At 37.0% G+C, this 25679-nt stretch overlaps 1 protein-coding gene across 1 annotated transcript in view; it reads left to right on the top strand.

Annotated features, from left to right (window-relative positions):
* Positions 1–25679, top strand: part of LOC128635766 (intestinal mucin-like protein) — a 112079-nt gene that overhangs the window by 25512 nt on the left and 60888 nt on the right. Inside the window, exons 3-4 of the mRNA XM_053688882.1 lie at positions 447–575; positions 17617–17715. Of these exons, the coding sequence (XP_053544857.1) occupies positions 447–575; positions 17617–17715 (228 nt within the window). The remainder of the gene's footprint in view (positions 1–446; positions 576–17616; positions 17716–25679) is intronic.

Genomic DNA, 25679 nt, shown 5'->3' with positions numbered 1-25679 from the left:
TGAATGGAGTAGCTTTGTGAAATGTATTTTTCTTACAAAATTATTTTTTTAACCACTGATATATTAATACAATTTTTACCCCGTGACTACCTAGTGTCTAAGCCTTTGCAGACTGCCTCCTTATTTCAGTTCCTTTGATAGACTTGCATTTTAACCAATCAGTGCTGACTCATAAATAACTCCATGGGAGTGAGCACATTATATTACACATATGAACTAGCACCGGCTAACTGTCAAAATGCCCTGAGTTAAAAGGCTGCCTTCAAGGGCTTAGAAATTAGCATCAGCCTACCTACCTACTTTATTAAAATGAAGCAGAGCTGCATGTAAATTAATCTACCATTTATTAATGTTAATAGTGATTTTAATGACCAATATTATGTAATAAATCCAATGGTGATAGCCTCCTAGTTCAAGTTCTAAAGATATTATATATATTCTGCCAGGTTGGGAATTCCATATGGACAGACAAGTCATCTTGTAGAGAATGCCATTGCTCAAATGAAAGTAACCCAATTACAGGACTGAATGTTATCAAATGTATATCTCTAATATGCATGACAAATTGTCCACAGGTAAGTTGAGTTGTAACACAATGTAAGTATAATATAATGTAAGTATAATAAGTATAATATTTAATGTATGTAATCAGATAATTGTGTGTGTGTGTGTGTATATATATATATATATATATATATATATATATATATATATAAACCAGGGATGCACTCACAGGTCTTTTTCAAAACAAATTTAATGGAACGTTTTCAGGGTTCACAACCCCTTCATCAGCATACAACAGTACAATACATGAACTCTTTTATAGTGTGTAAAACAAACAAATACACAAACCTAGTGCTCTCCAAAAAAGTGCGGCAATTGTTATGAGTTTGGAACGCAAATTGCGCTCCACAGTGAAAGCCGAAACTGGAAGTTCCAGTACATCACTTCTGGTTTTCACCAAAGGTGAAATAAAGCAAATAATATTAACAAAAAAAAAATGTTAAATGTAAAGAAAAACATAATAACTTGATATGACACCTTTCAAGTATGTTGCAACAAAGAAAATGGTCAGTGAAACCTAAAAAATTGATCGATATCAACAGATTGTGTATGTACAATGATCACCATGGAAACGGTCCCCATAGTGATTGTGATAAACAATGAAAAGTGAATTTAAATAGAGTCAAGTGCTTGTGCTGATATGTGAAAGTGAATCGCACAAGTGGTTTGCTTGTATACAAACATGTGAATGGGATCAATAAAACGATGGTATGATTATAGACATATTAACAATAGTTATGACTCTTCATAACTAATTGCAAAACACTAGTTGGGCTATATTATAGTGCTAAGAATGGCAACCATGTTGCACAAAAAAAAACAGAGTAGTGGATGTTATATAAGGATGACTGTAGTTGGAATATCGAAATGTATCAGCTTAAAAGAGGACCATGCCATAAAGTGTATATAATATTGGAGATGTAAATCCAGGTTACACCGTTAGTGAGATATATAGGCATATATGTAAGGGACATAAACCTGCTTATGGTCAAAAGAAAAATGTATGTAGATACATGGTAAAATACACAGAAATAGATCATGCTATAATGCATATGTAACATTGGAGATGCAAATCCAAGTTGCACCATTAGCAAGATATATAGGCTTATATGTAAAAAACAAACCTCCAGGTGGTCAAAAGAAGGGTGAGTTCAAATACAATCTAAAATGCACAGAACTCAACAATAATGTCCCCAGCCTCAGGAAGATATCATTGTGAATGTGACCTTCATAGCCAAAAAGCAGTTATAAACATAAGTGCATAGAAAACTCATCGAATACTGTCTATTCAAAAACTACTTTCGTTTCGAAAGTAAGTTTTATTTACAAATAGATGGCACGGCTATGGGTTCCTCCATGGCCCCCTCATATGCCAACATCTACATGTCACAGTTCAAAAATATGTACCTGTGGAACATCCCTAATGCATTCATTGTCTGTTACTACAGATACATAGATGATATTTTCTTGGTGTGGCGAGGGGGTCTGGAGGAACTCCATAGGTGGTTTGATTCTTACAATAACACTGAGAGTAATGTCAGGTTTAAAATGACAGCTGATGACCAGTCCATCAATTTTATTGATCTGACAGTCTGACAGGCACCACACTATACTATAAACCTACCGATCGTAATTCCATACTGAGGGCAGATAGTTGCCATCCCCCAGCCTTATTGAAAGGCATTGTAAAATCGCAGTTCATTAGAACTATGCGCAACAATTCTGACGCTACAACTGGGGTCTCCCAATTGATAGAAGTGGGTGAGAGATTCCGCGATAGGGGCTACAAGATGTCTGTGATCCAAGAAACCATGGAATCTGTGTCTACACTAACACAAACAGAATTAATTCTACCTAAACCCAAGAGGGACACAACTGACAAGCTAATCATGTCTACTACCTTTACTCCAGCAACCAAGAACACAGGTCAGATTCTTCGCCAACATTGGCCCATTATGTCCTCTGACCCGAAATTGCCATTCACGCGCAACTTACAACCCATGGTGGGTTTCAAGAGGGGTACCAATCTTAAGGATTTCCTGATGAAAACAGACCCTAAACAGAGTTACACAGTTGGTGTCACAAGAAACATCAAGGGGTCTTATCATTGCTTAGGCTGCACGACGTGCAACGGCCTAATCGGCACTAAAATATTCCATCATCCACATACAAACCGGACATTTTCTATCAAACACTCCATCACATGCACCACTACTCACGTAGTGTATCTATTATTCTGTCCATGCTCAAGTTTTTATGTAGCCAAGATGTCTGGCTCACTACGTGAGCGCATGACCAATTATCGGCACACCATAAGGACTGCCCTAAAACAAGGCGATTCAGAACAACCTGTGGCGCAACACTGCCCCAACAAGGGACATTCAATTTCCACTATTCGTTATATCTTGATTGACCATATACCCCCGTTGGAGAGGGGTGGGGACCGGAACAAACAACTCAGGTGTGAGGCTCAATGGATGTTCAGATTGGACACCATACAACCCGGTGGCTTGAACACCATGCCAGACTTCAAGAGCCTTCTGTGATCCTAACCAATGGTGCTACATACTTGGGGTATGACAAGGGGGCATGGTGGCTCTGTGTTTGTTTCATGCCTTACCTCTCCCTTTTTTGGGTTTGGTGTGCATGTTACTCATGGCACAATGGAGTGGTAACATTCTGTTTCCATCTCCTTTAGTGGAAGCCTGGCCCTTCTTTATTAATTACTCAGTTTTCTATGCACTTATGTTTATAACTGCTTTTTGGCTATGAAGGTCACATTCATAATGATATCTTCCTGAGGCTGGGGACATTACCATTGATTTCTGTGCATTTTACATAGTATTTGAACTCACCCTTCTTTTGACCACCTGCAGGTTTATGTTTTTTACATATAAGCCTATATATCTTGCTAATGGTGCAACCTGGATTTGCATCTCCAATGTTACATATGCATTATAGCATGATCTATTTCTGTGTATTTTACCATGTATCTACATACATTTTTCTTTTGACCATAAGCAGGTTTATGTCCCTTACATATATGCCTATATATCTTGCTAACGGTGTAACCTTGATTTACATCTCCAATATTATATACACTTTATGGCATGGTCCTCTTTTAAGCTGATACATTTTGATATTCCAACTACAGTCATCCTTATATAACATCCACTACTCTGTTTTTTTTGTGCAACATGGTTGCCATTCTTAGCACTATAATATAGCCCAACTAGTGTTTTGCAATTAGTTATGAAGAGTCATAACTATTGTTAATATGTCTATAATCATACCATCGTTTTATTGATCCCATTCACATATGTTTGTATACAAGCAAACCACTTGTGCGATTCACTTTCACATACCAGCACAAGCACTTGACTCTATTTAAATTCACTTTTCATTGTTTATCACGATCACTATGGTGACCGTTTCCATGGTGATCATTGTACATACACAATATGTTGATATCGATCAATTTTTTAGGTTTCACTGACCATTTTCTTTGTTGCAACATACTTGAAAGGTGTCATTTCAAGTTATTATGTTTTTCTTTATATTTAACATTTTTTGTTAATATTATTTGCTTTATTTCACCTTTGGCGAAAACTGGAAGTGATGTACTGGAACTTCCGGTTTCGGCTTTCACTGTGGAACGCAATTTGCGTTCCAAACTCGTAACAATTGGCGCACTTTTTTGGAGAGCACTAGGTTTGTGTATTTGTTTGTTTTACACACTATAAAAGAGTTCATGTTTTGTACTGTTGTATGCTGATAAAGGGGTTGTGAACCCCGAAAACGTTCCATTAAATTTGTTTTGAAAAAGACCTGTGAGTGCATCCCTGGTTTATGTATGCATTTGTATCCTTGCACCCAGGCTGCTATCGACTTGGAGGGCTGAACTGGAAGTTGTTTGAGATATATATATATATATATATATATATATATATATAGAGAGAGAGAGAGAGAGAGAGAGAGAGAGAGAGAGAGAGAGAGAGAGAGAGAGAGAAAGAGAGAGAGATATGGCTGGAATCCCCAGAATATACAACAGGCTTACACAGGTAAGTGGCAAAAAATCAGCCTTTTATTAGACAAAAATACGAATTGGTCTGTTGCCAAACATTTCAGCTCACGCAGGAGCTTTCCTCAGTGGAGGCCCAAGTAGACATAAAGTGCATAGCAATAAAACATCCTTATATACCCTTATAAAACACAAATTAAACCCACCTGTGTGAATCAATCTCCAGAGCAAACATATTGTTTGCACTGTGTCTATAGGCCATGGCCATCATTAGCTGCACCTATTATTGACATCATCAGCATCAGACACAGTTACCAAGGCAACCTGTAAACACCACTGGGCACCAATGATCCTTACCCAATTGTCATGAGGACACGCCCAACAGGACGTGTACTGCTATCTGTCATAACTCTTATCGAATCAGCCCACAATATTATCTACAGGATTACGTAGGCAAACAGTCGGCCCGATTACGAGTTTTGCGTTATGAGCGGCTCGGTAATAACTTGCAAGTTATTTCCACCGCTCACCTTTAATAGCGCTGCTATAACAGGTTTTCCAAAAACCTGCATTAGCAGGCAATATGGCAGCGTTGAGCTCCATACCGCACACAAATACAGCGCTGCTTTGAGCTGGTTTTACATGCTCGTGCACGATTTCCCCATACACATCAATGTGGAGGCACCTGCAATAAAGGAGTGTAAAGCTCCGTAATGCAGCCCCATTGATTCCTATGGGGAAAGAAAAGTTATGTTTACACCTAACACCCTAACAAAAACCCTGAGTCTAAACACCCCTAATCTGCTGCCCCCGACATCGCCGTCACCTACATTACCCTTATAAACCCCTAATCTGCCACCCCTGACATCGCTGCCACCTACATTACACTTATTAACCACTAATCTGCCCCCCCAATGTTGCCGCCACCTACCTACACTTATTAAACCCTAATATACCGCCCCAAATGTTGCCGCCACCTACCTACACTTATTAACCCCCACTCTGCCACCCCCAATGTCGCAGCCACCTACATAAATTTATTAACTCCTAATCTGCTGTCCCCAATGTCGTCACTACCTACATGCCGCCATCACTATACTACAGTTATTAACCCCTAAACCTCTAGCCTCCCACAGCAATAACACTAAATAAATATATTTACCCCTAAGCCTAAGTCTAACCCTAACTTTAATATAATTAAAATAAATCTAAATAAAACTTACTATCATTACCTAACTAATTCCTATTTAAAACTAAATACTTACCTGTGACGTGAGTCACCAAGATTTGAGGACCTGTTATGGAACATTCTTTGGGCAGGAGGTACATGGGCTTAAGGATACCCAGAGACTGCATGGAAATGTGGAATTTTATATGCTGGACACCCCATGTACTTTCATAACTCTGTTTTATGTCCATGTCACCCTGTATCCATAAATACAGGATGGATACAGGGTGTGAGTGCCCCTTGTGGGAGCAATTGTGACTCTATAAACCAAGTGGGCATAAAGGACTTAATAGATAATAAGAGCTGTTTTTACATTTTAGGATGTATTTTTATTTACGATTCAAATCTGATTGTGTATCAGGAGTCTGTCGGGGTATACTGATTGTGTTCCTGTGTGATTATGTTAACTAGACTGCCCAACATCAGATTGTCTGAGTAAACTTTCCTCCCCAGTTAATTAACTTGATATGTTAATCTGTTTTACCTGTGAATAGACAATTGTTAGAGGGTTGATGTATTGTTTGTATGTTTGCTGTACTGTTTAACCAATTCCATCTGTAATCTGGAGCTCTGTGACTCTGGAATGTCAGGGTGTATAAATATGCGTGCTACTTTTAAATAAAGTGTTCATTTTGTGTTCAGACCACTGAGTATTGCCTCAGTTCTGTTTCCCTTTATAACTTTAGACTGCGGTCAAAGGGAGATACCAGGAGCTATTGCTCTGGATAAAGGGATGTCCAGGACAAGGGAAGTGTTCTAACTGAGGTACTCATTCGGGGTACCAGGCGGTCCGTCACATTACCTATAAAATAAACCCTAAGCTAGCTACAATATAACTAATAGTTACATTGTAGCTATCTTAGGTTTTATTTTTATTTTAAAGCTAAGTTTTTTATTTATTTTAACTAGGTAGACTAGTTAGTAAATAGTTATTAAGTATTTACTAACTGCCTAGTTAAAATAAATACAAATTTACCTGTAAAATAAAACCTAACCTGTCTTACATTAACACCTAACATTATACTACAATTAAATAAATTACATTAGTTAAATACAATTAACCAAAATAAAAAAAAAAATAAACACTAAATTACACAACATAAAAAGAAATGATCAAATATTTAAACTAATTACACCTAATCTAATAGTCCTATCAAAATAACCCCCCCCCCCCCAAATAAAAAAATCCCTAGCCTAAACTAAACTGCCAATAGCCCTTAAAAGGGCCTTTTGCAGGGCATTGACCTAAAGAAATCAGCTCTTTTACCTGTAAAAAAAAATACAAACAACCCCCAACAGTAAAACCCACCACCCACACAACCAAACCCCCCAAATAAAATCCTATCTAAAAAACCTAAGCTCCTCATTGCCCTGAATATGGCATTTGGATGGGCATTGTCATTAAAAGGGCATTTAGATCTTTTTCTTTGCCCAAACCCCTAATCTAAAAATAAAAACGCACCCAATAAACCCTTAAAAAAAATCTAACACTAACCCCCGAATATCCACTTACAGTTTTAGAAGACCGGACATCCATCCTCATCATGCCGGGAGAAGTCTTCATCCAAGTGGGCAGAAGTACTCAACGAAGCCGGGAGAAGTCTTCATCCAAGTGGCAAGAAGTCGTCCTCCAGGTGGGCAGAAGTCTTCATCCAGACGGCATCTTCTATCTTCATCCTTCCAAGACAGCGCAGAGCATCCTCTTCATATGGTCCCAGCCATACACTGAAGGTTCATTTAAATGACATCATCCAAGATGGCGTCCTTTGAATTCCGATTGGCTGATAGAATTCTATCAGCCAATCGGAAATAAAGGTGAATAAATCCTATTGGCTGATGCGACTGGGACCTTATGAAGAGGATGCTCCACGCCGGATGTATTGAAGATGGATCGGCTACGTGTCGGAAGGATGAAGATAGAAGATGCCGTCTGGATGAAGACTTCTGCCCGCCTGGAGGACAACTTCTTGCTGCTTGGATGAAGACTTCTCCCGGCTTCACTGAGGACTGCTGCCCACTTGGATGAAGACTTCTCCCAGCTTGATGAGGATGGATGTCCGGTCTTCAAAAACTGTAAGTGGATCTTCGGGGGATCTTAGTGTTAGATTTTTTTTAAGGGTTTATTGGGTGGGTTTTATTTTTAGATTAGGGGTTTGGGCAAAGAAAAAGAGCTAAATGCCCTTTTAAGGGCAATGCCCATCCAAATGCCCTTCTCAGGGCAATGGGGAGCTTAGGTTTTTTAGATAGGATTTTATTTGGGGGGTTTGGTTGTGTGGGTGGTGGGTTTTACTGTTGGGGGTTTTTGTATTTTTTTTTACAGGTAAAAGAGCCGATTTCTTTAGGTCAATGCCCTGCAAAAGGCCCTTTTAAGGGCTATTGGCAGTTTAGTTTAGGCTAGGGTTTTTTTTATTTGGGGGGGCTTTTTTATTTTGATAGGGCTATTAGATTAGGTGTAATTAGTTTAAATATTTGATCATTTCTTTTTTATTTTGTGTAATTTAGTGTTTATTTTTTTACTTTAGTTAATTGTATTTAATTAATGTAATTTATTAAATTGTAGTGTAAGGTTAGGTGTTAGTGTAAGATAGGTTAGGTTTTATTTTACAGGTAAATTTGTATTTATTTTAACATAGTAGATAAGTTTGAAAAAAGACTGAAGTCCATCGAGTTCAACATATACAAATCTAAAATACTTACAAAAAGCTCCAGTTAAGCTTAAATAACCCCACTAAAAGGTGACCCATTTAATGCTAGCAATCATATCCATGAATTTTGTTATATACAGAAATGTATCCACACTATTTTTAAATGTATCTATGGTATTGGCATTCACTACCTCCTTTGGTAATGAGTTCCACAATTGTATTGCTCTTACAGTGAAAAAACGTTTCCGTTGCAGGAGATTAAATCTCCTTTCCTCCAACCTTTAAATTACGACCTCTTGTCAGAAACATTTTTCTTGGAATAAACAGAGCTTCTGCCATCTCTGTATATGGCCCTTGAATATATTTATATAAAGTAATCATGTCACCTCTCAAGAGCCTTTTTTCTAAAGAAAACAGGCCGAGTTTGGCTAGCCTCTCCTCATAGGTTAATTTCTCCAATCCCCTTATTAGCTTTGTGGCCCTTCTCTGAACTTTTTCTAGATCTGCAATGTCTTTTTTAGCGATTGGTCCCCAGAACTGCACTCCAAACTCAAGGTGAGGTCTTACCAGGACTTTATATAGTGACAGAATTATGCTTTCCTCCCTTGAATCAATGCCTCTTTTAATACATGCTAGTATCTTATTGGCCTTTGAAGCCGCTACCCTGCATTGTGCACCCATCTTTAGCTTGTTATCTATTACTACTCCCAAATCCCTTTCCTCCTGTGTTTGGCTAAGTCTTGTCCCATTTAAAAAATACGTCACCTGCTTATTTTTACTTCCAAAATGTAGAACCTTGCATTTTTCCGTATTAAATCTCATTTTCCATTTACTTGCCCATAGTTCTAATTTCTGCAAATCCCTTTGTAATGACAGTTCATCCTGCTCTGACCTAATGACCTTACTTAACTTAGTATCATTTGCAAAAATAGAGAAGTCGCTATTTAATCCTTGCTCCAAGTCATTTATAAAAATATTATAAAGAACAGGGCCCAGTACTGATCCCTGGGGATGCCACTGATTACCTTTGTCCAATCTGAGTATGATCCATTTACTACTACTCGTTGCTCCCTATCTTTTATCCAGTTATTTATCCATGAGCTAACATTTTCAAGTATTCCCAGACCCTTAATTTTGTGCATTAATCTCTCATGTGGCACTGTATCAAATGCCTTTGCAAAATCTTAGTATATAACATCAACTGATTCCCCTTTATCTATATTTTTACTTACTTCCTCATAGAATCTAATTAGATTAGTTTGACATGATCTATTTCTCCTAAAGCCATGCTGATTAGAACTCATAATCTTGTTTACATGAATATGCTCATCAATATAATCCCTTATAATCCCTTCAAATATCTTCCCCACTAGTTAAAATAATACGAATTTAGCTGTAAAATAAAAATAAAACCTAAGATAGCTACAATGTAACTATTAGTTATATTGTAGCTAGCTTAGGGTTTATTTTATAGGTATTTAGTTTTACATAGGAATTATTTAGTTAATAATAGTAATTTTTATTTAGATTTATTTTAATTATATTAAAGTTAGGGGTGTTAGGCTTTGACTTAGGGTTAGGGTTAGGTTTAGGGGTTAATAACTTTAGTATAGTGGCGGCGGTGATGTTGGGTGTGGCAGATTAGTGGTTAATAATATTTAACTAGTGTTTGCGATTTAGGAGAGCGCAGTTTAGGGGTTAATATGTTTATTATAGTGGCGGCGATGTCGGGAGCGGCAATTAGGGGTGGTTAATATTTTTATTATAGTGTTTGTGATGCAAGATGTCCTCGGTTTAGGGGTTAATAGGTAGTTTATGGGTGTTAGTGTACTTTGTAACACTTTAGTTATGAGTTTTATGCTATATCTTTGTAGCACAAAAGCCATAACTACTGACTTTAGATGGCAGAATGAATCTTATAATTATAGGGTGTACCGCTCACATTTTGGCCTCCCAGGCAAAACTCGTAATACCGGCGCTATGGAAGTCACATTGAAAAAGGACTTTTTGAAAGGTGCGGTAGTTACGTTGCGTTATGGCCAAAAAAGTGTGCAGTACAGCTATTCTGAAAAGACTCGTAATAGCAGCGATAGTGAAAAAGCAGCGTTATGAGGCTTTTTCACTCATAACGCAAAACTCGTAATCTAGCCGAGTATTAATAATGAAATGAGAGTTCTGGAGACAGAGTCAGAGCAGCATATAAACCTACATATTGTGTACTTATATACAAACAAGCTGCATTAGGGTTATAGCATTCAAGTGTTCTATCTAGATAGTGATGCAAAGCATAAGCACATATTACAGACTCTCTTGATATTACACTAAATAAATATTGTGCAATATAAATATAATTCTAGCATCATAATAAAACACTTAAGGAGATTTACAGATTGCTGTGTCAAGACCTGATGGAGCCATAACCATCTGTATTTGCAGCATATCTCATGATTTCATGTCCCAAGAAATAGGTAGAAACATATGCCCATATTAGCAAGAGTACTGAGGACTTAGATACCCATAAGAGTCCATAATAATAAGCAAATCAAATCTTGATTGTAGTCTTCATCCCCATCAGTCTGTTATTGTCTGGCACTAGGTTAACAATAACAGAACACATAAACAGCATTACTATTCAGTCACCTTAGGGACATAGTATTCAGACATGTAGTCTTGATTGTAGTATCCATCCATGTAAGAAAACACTCAACTATCGATAGCAGCAAGCATAATCAACACTGCTATTCAATCCCATTGGGGACACAGTGTCCAGAGCAAAAATCCAGCGTGCTTCCAACTTGAGAAGAGCTTTTCCTCTATCTCCCCCTTGTTTCAGGGGTGGGAGATGATCAATTAACATAGTTCTCAGTGAGGAAATTTAGTGTCCAGCCTGCACAAAGTGCCTTGCTACAGGTTGGTCCGAATGTCCTTTGTCAATAGCCAGGCGGATAGCCGACTTATGGTTTGCAAGTCTTTCTCTGAATGAAGTTGTCAATTTACCGATATAGCAAAGGGAACAGGGACAGATCAACATATATATATATATATATATATAAAACTTATTCTGACATGTGCGTTAATCTGTGTCAAATGTTTTGCACCTTATTAGTATGGGGATGATGGAATTTGTTCCCTGTAACCATACTATTACACGTTACACAATTGCCTCATCGGAAACATTCCAGTTTACCTTGGGTAACCATGTCACTTTTCGGTAACAGTGTATAGGATCCTTAAAGGGACACTGAACCCAAATTTTTTCTTTCATGATTCAGATAGAGCATGCCATTTTAAGCAACTTTCTAATTTACTCCTATTATCAATTTTTCTTTGTTCTCTTGCTATCTTTATTTGAAAAAGAAAGCCCAGTACCTTGGATATCACTTGTTTATTGGTGGATGAATGTATCCACCAATCAGCGAGAACAACCCAGGTTGTTCACCAAAATGGGCCGGCATCTAAACTTACACTCTAACTTTTCAAATAAAGATACCAAGAGAATGAAGAACATTTGCAAATAGGAGTCAATTAGAAAAATGCTTAAAATTGCATACTCTATCTGAATCACAAAAGAAAAAAATTGGGTTCAGTGTCCCTTTAAGGACCAGTAAGTCTCTCAAATTTTTGGATCTCTTTTATACCATCCTTGGGCTGGGAGTTGTCTGAAAAGGTAAAGTGTTGTCTGACTGGATGATGGACCACTTATCTTTCACCACCTACTCCACAAATTGAGATGCTGGGGTATACGTAGTGATATAGTTGAGACATACATCTGGTTCTAATAATAGTATCGCCTTGTGCCATAAACTTGCCGTCTAGCATTTTTGAGTGTTGAGTTGTTTTAGATATGCTCTGGATAAAAACTTTCCCGACATCTCTTCCAGTTCAGTAATTTTATTGGTATCTAGGGTATTATTGCGTACAACCCGCAGGAACTGAGAAGAGCTTACCCCATTCTTTTGAAAACTAGGATGATAGCTGTTATAATGCAAGATAGAATTGTTATATGTTTTATTGTATAGTGTGGTTTGTAGTGAATATCCTTCACTGCTGACTGATTTAAAGATTTCTAGGTCAAGAAAATGTATCGTGGCTAGATCTGCTTCAATCTTGAATCTAATGGTAAATTCTAAAGTATTAAGACCCTCAAACCATAAGACAAGGGCTTCTTTCGTGCCTCTCCATATTAAAAAGACATAATTGATGTAGCAGCGGAAAAATAAAATGGACTCATGTCATGAAAAAAAATATTATTTTCTTCATTTTTAGCCATGTATAAATTGGCATAAGCTGAGACCACATTTGACCCATGGAAGTACCAAGAATTTGGAGGTAGTAACCTTCCTCCAAACTAAAATATTTGTTTTCAAGACATAGTTCCAAAAGCTGGATTACAAATTCAATAGGTGTTCCGCTATACACATCGCTTTCGGTCAGTAGATGTCTGACCATTTCAATTCCATGTTTGTGTGGGATAACCGTATAGAGACTCACTACATCCATGGTTACAAGTAGGTCAGTCTTCCTAATGTCTGTCAGGGATTTTAGTAGATTAACGAGCTCAAATGAGTCTTTCAAGTAGGATAGAGTGTTTTGTACCACAGGATGGAGAATTTCAGCAATAGGCTGAAGTAAAGAACCTCGGGCAGATACAATAGGATGCCCCGGAGGCTTAATAAGGGATTTGTGTATCTTTGTTAATAGATATAAGATTGGACAAATCGGTTTGTCCACACATAAATAAGAATACACATCCTCATCTATAAAATTTGCCTGAAGAGCTAGACTTAACACCTCATCAACCTGTTTCTTAAAGGTACAAATCGGGTTAAAAGTGAGTCTACGATACGTAATCCTATCATTAAGTTGTTTCAAAGCTTCATCTCTGTACTCTGCATAGTCTAACACTATTATGGCACCGCCCTTATCTGCGGGATGGTTGACAATAGAAGGGTCCTTTGATAAGGCTTGGATTGCATTTAGTTCACCTGCATTCAAATTGTTCCAAGTCTTGCCAATCTTTTTATGAGTGTTGGACAGCGTTTGGAAGCTAATAAGTATCTGAACACTTTTACTAACAATGTTAAATATATTATAAGCAAGCTGAGGTATCTCTTCCAGAATATTTAGGTGGTACTTGTTTTAATGTTCTGATGTACTTGGGACGAGTACATTTTTTTTTTTTTGCTTCCAAAATACTTAATTATAGGGATTTATTTATACTTAACTACTTCTTGTAGTTTTATGCTTAAATCTGGTTTTTCTGTTTCTGTCCTTTCCTCTTTGGGGATATATTTAATCTTATATAACATTTCTCCTTATAATGGGGTCTTCTGGTCCTGTTCCTAATCTTACATGGGAAGCTATTGTTTAAGATGTTTATTTTATACAAGCTTCCCTATCCTTATGAGCTTTATTTATTAGTTTTTTTGTTTTTTTACTGTTTATGTATTTTTTCTACTTGTCTGTAGTTTTATGCTATAATGGAGCTTTCTGAATCTGTCCTGAATCTGCCTTAGAAGCTGGGTCCTTGGATCACTTTCCTTCCAATGATAACTGTATTTATTACTAAGTTGAGGTTATTTCCTGCAGCCTATTTTGTGTGACTCATGTTTAATTATGTTAATACATTCAACCCTAATTTTGCTTCTATGGGTATTACTGCTTATTTTGCTCTTTCCTTAAAGGGAAATTCAACAAGACTTTGCTCCTGAAATAAAATAAATCTTCAGAATTTTTCTGAACATGCTTGCAGCTCTGCAGCCTGAAATTCATGTGAACATAACACTTTTGTATATATTATTTGTGATGTTTCTTTATAAACTGAGGTTTTCTTTGAGGTTCAGGTTTTTTTTCAGGTTTTCTATATAATTTATCCTCTTTTTTTATTTTTAGTAGAACATGTCGATTCTATTTTTAAGGAGGTTATTTTTTTTCCATAGGGGTTTAGATTTCTAAATATGTGGAGGTTGTGTTCTCTATTGCTTGGATTATATTTTTAATCTGTTCTTTAATCCCCTGAGTTTTTTTTTATCTGTTACTGTTTAGGATTTTTAGAATGTTTCCAGTGAATGGTCTAGGCCAGGTAAATCTTTTTATCCTTCTGCAAGGTTTTTTATTTGTCTTACATGACTTTGTTTATTGTGCTTTGGGATATTTATACCTGAAATTATTGGGCCATTTCACTTTGGCTTAGTGTTTTACTTTTTCCCTGGTAAATAGGACCCTTTTGTATTTAAAGTTGGAGTCCATTTTTAGAAGGGCCTTTCTGTTTTTTTCTAGCCGTGTTGCTGATGTTTTTGATGTTTTAAAGTCCATCTGAGCAGTTTTTTGTTGACTCTGCTAGTAAGATTTTCTGGACTTTTTAAGATTTTTTATTGTGCTAATCCTTTTTATTTGTGTTGCTGTTTCTGTCATTATTTATACTATTATCAGAAATATGTCCTTGGCAGACTTTTTTTTAAGAATATTATGTTTGGTCTGCTATTCTGGTGTTTTTAATGTAGACTTCTATCTCCTTCCTTTCTGGTAAATAAATTGTTTGGATTCTATTACTGTCTCTGTTTCTGGAGGCTTCAGGACGCTAGTCCAGTGGTATATCTAAGCTGCCAATCATTTTTTGTTTTTTCAGCTCCTAGATGTTTTTTCTAGATCCTAGGTGCCCTTTTGTCTATAACAGAACTCAGGGTGTCTGAAGAGTTAGGTTTCCTTTTTTGGGGTATCATTTTTTTCTGGCTGATTAAAGAAGGCTAAAGTTAATTTTAGCTTGCATAATTCTTCAGTTTCTTCAGATTCCCTCAGTTGTTTTTTTTGTATGGGGGTATTTGGATTTGTGATTTTAACATCTAATGCTTCTTTGTTTTGTCCATTTTATGAGATTTTTTTTTAGCTTTGTTTGCTTTGCCTGTGATGCAGGGATCTTTCTCATCTTTCTCAGGAAATGTTGTCTGGTTTTTAGAACAAGTCTGTACCTGTTTTGGTGGCTAATTATTGGCTTATTTTGCAGAGGTTTTTATTTGTTCATCCTTCTTGGACTATGTTTTCTTTATATGTGGGGCTGTCTGGGAATCTCTGAGAGTCTGGGGTCCTTGTGAGGCGAGGTTGCAATAAATATTCTTGAACTCTGTACTTTTTGTCAGGACTCTTCACAGTTGGCCTCTATTTTCTATTACTATCAATGTTTTTGTAATGGTTTAAATCAATCATCAGGGGGAAACTTGCAGTTCCCTACCCATGAAGGAAGCGTTTGGCTTTCTTTTATAGGCAAAAAACAATTGTTGTCTGTTTTTGTTAGTAGGCAGTCTCTTCGTTAAGGTGTATGGTCTTTCCACCAGGATGTTGTTTTCAATCAGAATATAGTTTTTTGGGGTCTTCCAGAGATACAACTTCCCAGGTATCTTAGGAGGTCAGGGGATCATCAGGCAGAGTTTGTGTATGCTTCAGTACTTCTCAATATTTTCTGTTTGCTTATGCGTTTCTTCCTCTGGTTCTTTTTTCCAGAGTAGTTTCTAATTCAGGCAATTTTTCGGTCTTTCTTATTGCTCCAATCTGGCCTCTGTAGAGTTTTTGTGTAGATGTGGTTCAGATGATCAGAAATCTAGGTTTCTTTCTTTTAGGACTATTTTTTCTTCAGCCTGACAGCATTGGTTTTTTTTTAGAGTCTATAGTTGAGACTCTGTTTCTGGCTCTGAAGCTTGTGTCTAGGAAGCTTTTTTCATAGAGTCTGCAAGGCCCTTTTATTCCTTAATGTTTTTGAAATCTTTGATTATAGGGCCCATAGAAATGAACCTCTCTGGGCAACTTAAGCTGTCAGATTTTCAATTTTATTTTTAATAGAAGAAATACAAAGTGCACTAAGATCTGGATTTGCACAGATCTTAATCTAGTGATCTTGCACAAGAATTAATCCGGCTCCAAAAAAGAGACGAATTGCACATACTTCTGCATTTGGATCTTAATGAAGGATACAAAAGCACTTATCTAGCATTTCATGTGAAAATGCATTACCTCCCTGTACACTATAGATATGCCGTAAAAAAAATATATAATTCTTTGGTTTAGTGCTGCGGAATCTGTTGCCGCTCTACAAATAACCGATAATAATAATACTCACGTCTTTAGATAACATGAGACAAGCAACGTCTTGAAATTAACATTTGGTGTAATGAAAACTCCCACTTGAGTAATCTCTCAATTTACTTAAAAAATTAAAGTTTCTTTAATTGAAATAATATTCGACCACCCATTTTTTTTTTTTCATATAACAAATTTATACACTCTCTTCCACTTATTAACTGCCACATATCACATCATTTGTTAAAAAAAAAAATATTAAAGGGATATGAAGCCCAATTTTTTATGATTCACAAAGAGCATATGTTTTTTTTTTTTTTTTAAAAAAAACCTTTCCAATTCTCTTCTATTATCAATTTTGCTTTTCTCTCTTGGTATCCTTTATTGAAGGAGCCGCAATGCATTACTGGGAGCTAGCTGAAGACATTGGTAAGCCAATGACAAGAGGCATATATATGCAGCCACCAATCAATACTTGGCTCCCAACTCTTGAGCCTACCTAGGTATGCTTTTTAAAAAAGGATACACAAAAAACAAAGCAGAATTGATAATAGAACTAAATTGTTAAGTTGTTTAAAATTGCATGCTCTACTAAAATCACGAAAGAAACATTTTGAGTTTTATGTCTCTTTAAGTTACACTACATTTCGCTCCATTATGACCATCATTGATGATTACAGGGGTAAAAGCTACAGTGGACATTTACTTTATGTTGTCTCAGAATATATATACAGTATTTAGCTTCAATAAGACGCTGTGACTCTAAAAAAAAAAAAGCCAAAGGCATTGGTCCTCAGGAATAGACGTAACTGGCTGTACATAACAATTGGGACATTGCTTACTAGAACAGTTACTCCATTTTTTCTTTATAATGGAAGATATTTTGTTATGTGTCAAGTATTATAAGCTATATGTTATATTGTATAAGCTGTGTGACAGACTTATGACCAACAGATTTATTAAGTTTGTTTGTAATTGTTTTTAAATTCTATGTTTAGAAATAACATTTTTAAATATTATGCATTTATTGATATCCATTTTGTTATGAATCGTCTAACTAGCTTACCTTGTCCCTTCTTCATATGCAGGGTTACACTTATCAGAAATCCCCATCGGCGTGTTGTGGAGAGTGCGTGCAGGTATCCTGTATTGTGAAGTATCCCAGTGGATCCCTCTATCTTCTAAAGGTATTTCTTTTTCAGCTACATATTTATATTTATTTATTTCACCATTTTAGTGGACAACTTTCATTTATATTTGATATCTAAAAACATATTTAAAAGAAAGATGAGAAATGTAATTGAGGGAATTTTTTTTAATGTGTTCCAAATTTTCTTGCTGATTCTACTTCAGTAACTGGGGTAATCTATAAGTAGTTTGATCATGTTCATCAAAATGAATGTAAATTAGTGATGTTTGATGGATCCCACACCTCTGTTCTAAATAAATTTACTTTCAGACACATTTCAACTGATGTATTTTTTATTTATTTTTTTACATGAGGATCATAGGGTTGCACAGCCCACGCACACACTCTCCCATATAACACACACACACTCTCATACAACACACACACTCTCTCATATAGCATACAAACACACTCTCTCATATAACACACACACTCTCTCATATAGCATACAAACACACTCTCTCATATAACACACACACTCTCTCATATAACACACACACACTCTCATACAACACACACACTCTCTCATATAACACACACACACACTCAAACAACACACACACTCTCTCATATAACACACACACTCTCATACAACACACACACTCTCTCATATAACACACACACACTCTCATACAACACACACACTCTCTCATATAACACACACACTCTCATACAACACACACACTCTCATATAGCATACAAACACAATGCATACTCTCATACAACAAGCACACTTACTCTCATATAACACACACACACTCTCATACAACACACACACTCTCATATAGCATACAAACACACTGCATACTCTCATACAACAAGCACACTTACTCTCATATAGAACACACACACTCTCCCATACAACACACACACACTCTCATACAACACACACACTCTCTCATATAACACACACACACTCTCATACAACACACACACTCTCATATAGCATACAAACACACTACACACTCTCATACAACAAACACACTCACTCTCATATAGCACACACACACACTCTCATACTACATACACACACACCAAACACAGTCTAATATAGCATACACACACCTCATATAGCACACACACACTCATACAACACACACTCTCATACAACACACACACTCTCATATAGCATACAAACACACTACACACTCTCATACAACAAGCACACTTATTCTCATATAGAACACACACACTCTCTCATACAACACACACTCTCATACAACACACACTCTCATATAGCATACAAACACACTACACACTCTCATACAACAAACACACTCACTCTCATATAGCACACACACACTCTCATACAGCATACAAACACACTACACATTCTAATACAACAAACACACTCACTCTTATATAGCACACTCACACACTCTCATACTACACACACACACACCAAACACAGTCTAATATAGCATACACACACCTCATATAGCACACATGCACTCATACAACACACACTCTCATATAGCATACAAACACACTACACACTCTCATACAACAAACACACTCACTTTCATATAGCAAGCACACACACTCTCATACAACACACACACACCAAACACAGTCTAATATAGCACACACACTCTCATTTAGCACACACGCACTCATACAACACACACTCTCATATAGCATACAAATACACTACACACTCTCATACAACAGGCACACTCACTCTCATATAGAACTCACACACACTCTCTCATACAACACACACACACACTCTCATATAGCATACAAACACACTACACACTCTCATACAACAAACACACTCAGTCTGATATAGCAAGAACACACACTCTCATACAACACACACACACACTCACACACCGAACACATTCTAATATAGCACACACACTCTCATATAGCACACACGCACTCATACAACACACACACTCATATGGCATACAAACACACTACACACTCTCATACAACAAACACACTCTCATATAGAACACACACACACTCTCATACAACACACACACCAAACACAGTCTAATATAGCACACACACACATATACACACCGCACACACACATACACTACACACTCAAATACAACACACACCACACACACTTTCATATAACACACACACACACTCTCCTACAACACAAACACGTTGCAACTCATAAAACACACAAACTCTTGTACAACACACACACTCTTGTATAACACACACACTCAGAACACTCTAATAAAACACACACTCTCATATAGCATGCAAACACACTACACACTCATACAACAAACACACTCACTCTCATATAGCACACACACACACACACAAACTCTCATATAGCACACACGCACATATACACACCACACACACTATTATATAGCACACACACATACAGAACACACACCACATCCTCCTACAACACAAATACGTTGCAACTCGTAAACATGGTGTTGTGACCCAGGAATTGGCCCCGACCCATGGTTTGAAGAACCCTGTGCTAATACGTACACTTCCATGCATGCACAACCTGTTGTAAATTGAATTCAAAATGTGACACGATACAAATAAAATATGTATTCATGGATATGCTCATTGTAGCTAATATCAGTCCCAAGATATTCCTAGAAAAATTAGAAGAAAAAAATGGTGTATTATATGAATATATACTAAACTATATACTATAAAGGGCTATAATACTGGAAATGATTTATGCTCTAAATTGTTAGAGCATGTTAATATAGTGCTAGCGACCCTGCAACTCTACGTTTAAAAAAATAGCAAATTACTATTTTTATAAAATAAAATAAATATTTATTCATATATGTATATATCTCAAAACTATATATTTTTTTTAGTAGACAACCCAAGGTATTGATCTAATCCAATTTTGGTATATTTCATGCCACCATTTCACCGCCAAATGCGATCAAATAACAAACATTCACCTAGATTACGAGTTTTGCGTTAACAGGGGTGCGGTGCTAAAGAGCAGTTTATGCTCACCGCTCACTTGCAGACAACGCTGGTATTACGGGTTTTTAGAAACCCGGTGTTAACCGCAAAAAAAGTTAGCGAAGAGCAAAATTTTGCTCCACATCTCACCTCAATACCAGCGCTGCTTACGGTAGCGGTGAACAGGTAAAACACATAGGTATCAAGGGGGGAGAGACGGCTTAAAAAAAAACTAACACCTGCAAAAAAGCAGCGTTCATCTTATAATGCAGCCCCGATGACTGAATGAAGGTTCCTTTAAATTACGTTATCTAAGATGGCATCCCTTCAATTCCGATTGGCTGATAGAATTCTGATTGGAACAGCCAATAGAATGCCAGCTCAATCCTATTGGCTGATTGGATCAGTCAATAGGATTGAAGTTCAATCCTATTGGCTGATTGCTTCAGCCAATAGGATTTTTTCTACCTTAATTCCAATTGGCTGATAGAATTCTATCAGCCAATCGGAATTGAAGGGACGCCATCTTGGATGACGTCATTTAAAGGAACCTTCATTCAGTCGTCAGACAAAGAAAGAAGAGGATGCTCCACGTCGGATGTCTTGAAGATGGACCCGCTCCGCGCCAGATGGATGAAGATAGAAGATGCCGTCTGGATGAATACTTATGCCCATCTGGAGGACCTCTTCTGCCCGGCTTGGATGAAGACTTCTGCCCATCTGGAGGAAAACTTCTGCCCGGTTTGGTGAAGACGTCTCACGGTAGGGTGATCTTCAAGGGGTTAGTGTTAGGTTTTTTTAATGGGGGATTGGGTGGGTTTTAGAGTAGGGTTGGTTGTGTGGGTGGTGGGTTTTAATGTTGGGGGGAATTGTAATTTTTTTTACAGGTAAAAGAGCTGATTACTTTGGGGCAATGCCCCGCAAAATGTCCTTTTAAGGGCTATTTGTAATTTAGTGTAGGGTAGGGCTTTTTATTATATTGGGGGGATTTTTTATTTTGTTAGGGGGATTAGAGTAGGTGTAATTAGTTAAAAATCTTGTAATTATTTTAATTTTTAAATAATTTTTATTGAGGTTTTGCGATACAGACATCAAACATTGAATGCCTTATGAAATCAAAATAGAAAGTCAAATATACCATTACATAGGAAACAATAAGACAATGGATAAATGCAGCAGTAGAGAACAGTAGTAAGGCTTTTCAAACTTCTATTTTATAATATTTTTAGTTGAATTGACTAATTGGCAGGCCACTTATGGACCATTTTGGATGAATAGACTGAATACATATGTTAGACAGAGGAACAGCCACTTTTGGGCTTTATAGTAGTCGGTGGGAAACAGCGGGTGAGCACTGCTTGGATTATAGGGGGGGGATTGCAGGGGGGGCGGAGTTTTCTCATACGGCACTGTATTGTGATGTGACAGTCTATGTAGTTTCTAAGTATCTGAGTTACATACATGCTTCACAAATATATATGCTAAATTCTTTAAGGCTAAATGTATTATATGATGCAAACTGGATACTTGAGTATGAGTACAAACTGGCCAGTAGAAACAATCCTTCCATAAGTAAGATGGTACCTCCATACAAGGGTCTTAAATAGTATATTAAATGGGTCAATATCGTTATATGAAGATGCTCAAGGTATCAATTATCTAGGGTATAAACAATTTCTTATAAGGTCATCCTCTATATAGTATCTCCTAATGCAAGCTTCATAGTGAATAATTAACAACACTGCCCCGGCCGCTGGCAGCGTGATAGGGAACATATATACAAACTATGAGTCAAGGTTCAATCCCATCGACTGGTCTGAGACCTAAAAATTAATTAAAAATGATATCTGGTAGGAGTGTCAACAGACATTTGATTCATATTGACCTTGATTAGGTAGCAAACATCTTCACCATGTGTTGTCAGTTAACAAATGTATATTTACCCATACTATCCATAAAACAAGTTATATAATATCAGGTTAAGCTTTTAAAAAACATATAAGTCCAGCAAACTCTAAAGCTGTACTCAAGTAAAGTTTGAGCAATACTAGATCTAAAGCATAATAATAAACTCAGACACATGAAGGGACAAAGATGCCAGGCTAGGACGTGGCTCAATACTTGTAATATATATAAATAGTTGTGAAACTAACGTATTAATCTAAGACGTCACTAGTAGAGCCATGACAGCATTTCCCTCATTATGGCAAAGGTCGCCAAACCCCATTGTAGTAATATTATAGGAACAGAGAGACCTTTGCTTTAATCTAAGTTAGACTATAATAACATAGCATGGAACATGACATCCTTTACTAAACAAATTGGTGACCTGTATATACAAATTTGCAAGCTATCAAAAATATTATGGAAAGGAAGCAGTGGGTATGGAGGGCCTTTGTCAAGACTTAATACAACTCCACACAAACAGGGAACAAGGAAAATATACTGGGTTCATATTACAGAGACCTTAGCAGCTGTAGAACAGGCCCATTTATAGAAAGTCAGACCGCATATAAAATGGCATGGTAACTTAGTAGACAATGTAGGATGAATAAAGAACTTGTTCAAGCAAACATCAGTTGACATATAGAACTAGGAGAAAAAAAACAAAAAACCTCTGATATTATAACAGATACATAATAATAATAGCATGCAACAACAATGGGGGCATATCTCAGACTTCTAGCCGTCATCATCAAATTACAGTGTCCTCCTTAGTTTGACTATAGAATTATATGTGAGACGCTCCTGGGGGATAAACACCCAGGAAAACAAAGCACCACAAATTGTAGTTTTCCTGGAAAGTCACAAAGAACCTGATCTTTAGTATTTAGAGTAAACTCCACTCCTTGCCCATGCACTATTCTAGGCTATATAGTATGTGAAGAGAGTGCAATGCTAAGCAAGACTTGCAACAAACACACATGATACTCCTGTAAGAGGATAGCCTTTTAGATTGGAGGGAGATAGTAATAGTAGAGTGCTGTATGCCCTTGGTGTTAGTAGACTTTTTAGAAGGAATACAATATGAGAGGCTCAGACTAGTTTCACTAGCCTAGGGGGCTTCCTAATGTAGTATTAGTTTAGGGATATTCACAAACTGGTTGAGATACTAGCTCATATTACATAAAGTTTTTCTTTTTTTTTTTTTTTTTCCCTTTTTCCTTCCTTACTCAAGTGGGGGCAGTAGTAATTAAGCTGGGCATAAGAATAAAAATAAAATAGTAAAAAAAACAAAAAAAAAAACGCAGTCCTACAGCTCCTGAGTTCCATAAGAGTGTTGCAGGATCAACTGAACATTTCAAGCTAAAGAGAGGGTTCCTGTCAGTCCGATCTGTCCCATCTCTGACAATAAGAAAAACTTCTTAGATTAGCCCATTCCAGAGCAACACCACAACTGATGCCACAAGACCAGCAGATTTAAAGAGGCCAGAGTTCCTGAGCTTACACTGGCCAGGAGATCAAATGGCAAGCATAGTCCCACTATGATGTAGACAAACTTACAAGCTGCATATCTGGGAGACCAAGGAAGGTTGGAGCTGAAACTGTAGTCGCTGTGGTCCTCGGAACATTCTAAACGCAGCCCGGTTCCCAATAAGGCTGGCGCACCCATCAGCAGGTTATTCTCACATTCGGACAAACTCACGTTTGTTATCCGCCATCTTGTGCTCTCCCATGAGCAGTCCATATCTCCTGAAGTAAGAGAGGCCAAGGAAGAGGTAGACACTTGCGCCTGGGTTAGTGGTGCTATCACAGCATCTCGCTGCATAGCATTGGGATTTGGAGGCACTTGCGTGTTAACCTGGAACTCCGCTCGTTCGGTTACTGCTGCAGCGGACATCTCCCTGCATCCATGGCCGCTCCTGATAATAGATCTCAGGCTGTGGAATTGGCACGTCATTCGGAGTTCCAAATTCCCTAGGAGAGCTCTCAGTTCATTATAGATATCCTACATGGCGAGGTATTAGCACTGCTACTGTATGGCTGGCTAAGCAGGCTTGCAGTTGTGTGAGAGGTAAAGCTTGCAAAATGTAGTTTCTCACTGCATGGCTTCATTTAAGCGTGTGTGTCATACTTCCAACTCCAGAGCAGATAAGATAGGTTTCCGTTGCTTGTGAGGTGTTAGACAGATATTAGGGGTCTGTAGCAGGGTAGAAAAAAATAATAAATGTATTTTAGGGCATATATCAGTTAGTAAATCCATATAGTTTGACTCCAGAACCAGGAGCTGTAGAGAAACACGTCTGGTCTCGACAGTAGTTGGCTCCGCCCCCAAAATCTTGTAATTATTTTATTATTTTCTGTAATTTAGTGTGTTTCTTTTTTTTCGTACTTTAGATATTTTTTTTTACATTGTAATTAATTGTATTTAGTTTGGGTAATTATTTTAATTATAGTGTAGTGTTAGGTGTAATTTTAACTTAGGTTAGGTTTTATTTTACAGGTAAATTTGTCTTCATTTTAACTAGGTAGTTATTAAATAGTTAATAACTATTTAATAACTATTCTACCTAGTTAAAATAAATACAAAGTTGCCTGTACAATAAAAATAAACCCTAAAATAGCTACAATGTAACTATTAGTTACATTGTAGCTAGCTTAGGGTTTATTTTATTCGTAAGTATTTAGTTTTAAATAGGAATAATTGAGCTAATTATAGTAATTTTATTTAGATTTATTGTAATTATATTTGTTAGTGGGGGTTAGGGTTAGGGTTAGACTTAGATTTAGGAGGTTAATGCATTTAATATAGTGGCGGCGACGTTGGGGTCAGCAGATTAGGGGTTAATAAATGTAGGTAGGTGTAGGCGATGTTAGGGCCGGCAGATTAGGGGTTAATAATATTTAAATAGTGTTTGTGATGCGGGATTGCAGCGGTTTAGGGGTTAATATATTTATTATAGTGGCGGCGATGTCCAGTTCGGCAGATTAGGGGTTCAAATTTTTATTTTAGTGTTTGCGATGTGAAAACTAAATACTTACCTATAAAATAAACCCTAAAATAGCTACAATATAACTAATACTTACATTGTAGCTAGCTTAGGG

The sequence above is a fragment of the Bombina bombina genome, chromosome 7, assembly GCF_027579735.1.
Source record: "Bombina bombina isolate aBomBom1 chromosome 7, aBomBom1.pri, whole genome shotgun sequence".
NCBI lineage: Eukaryota > Metazoa > Chordata > Amphibia > Anura > Bombinatoridae > Bombina > Bombina bombina.
The sequence above is the reverse complement of the archived record's forward strand: the minus strand, read 5'-3'. Positions and strand labels throughout refer to the sequence as shown.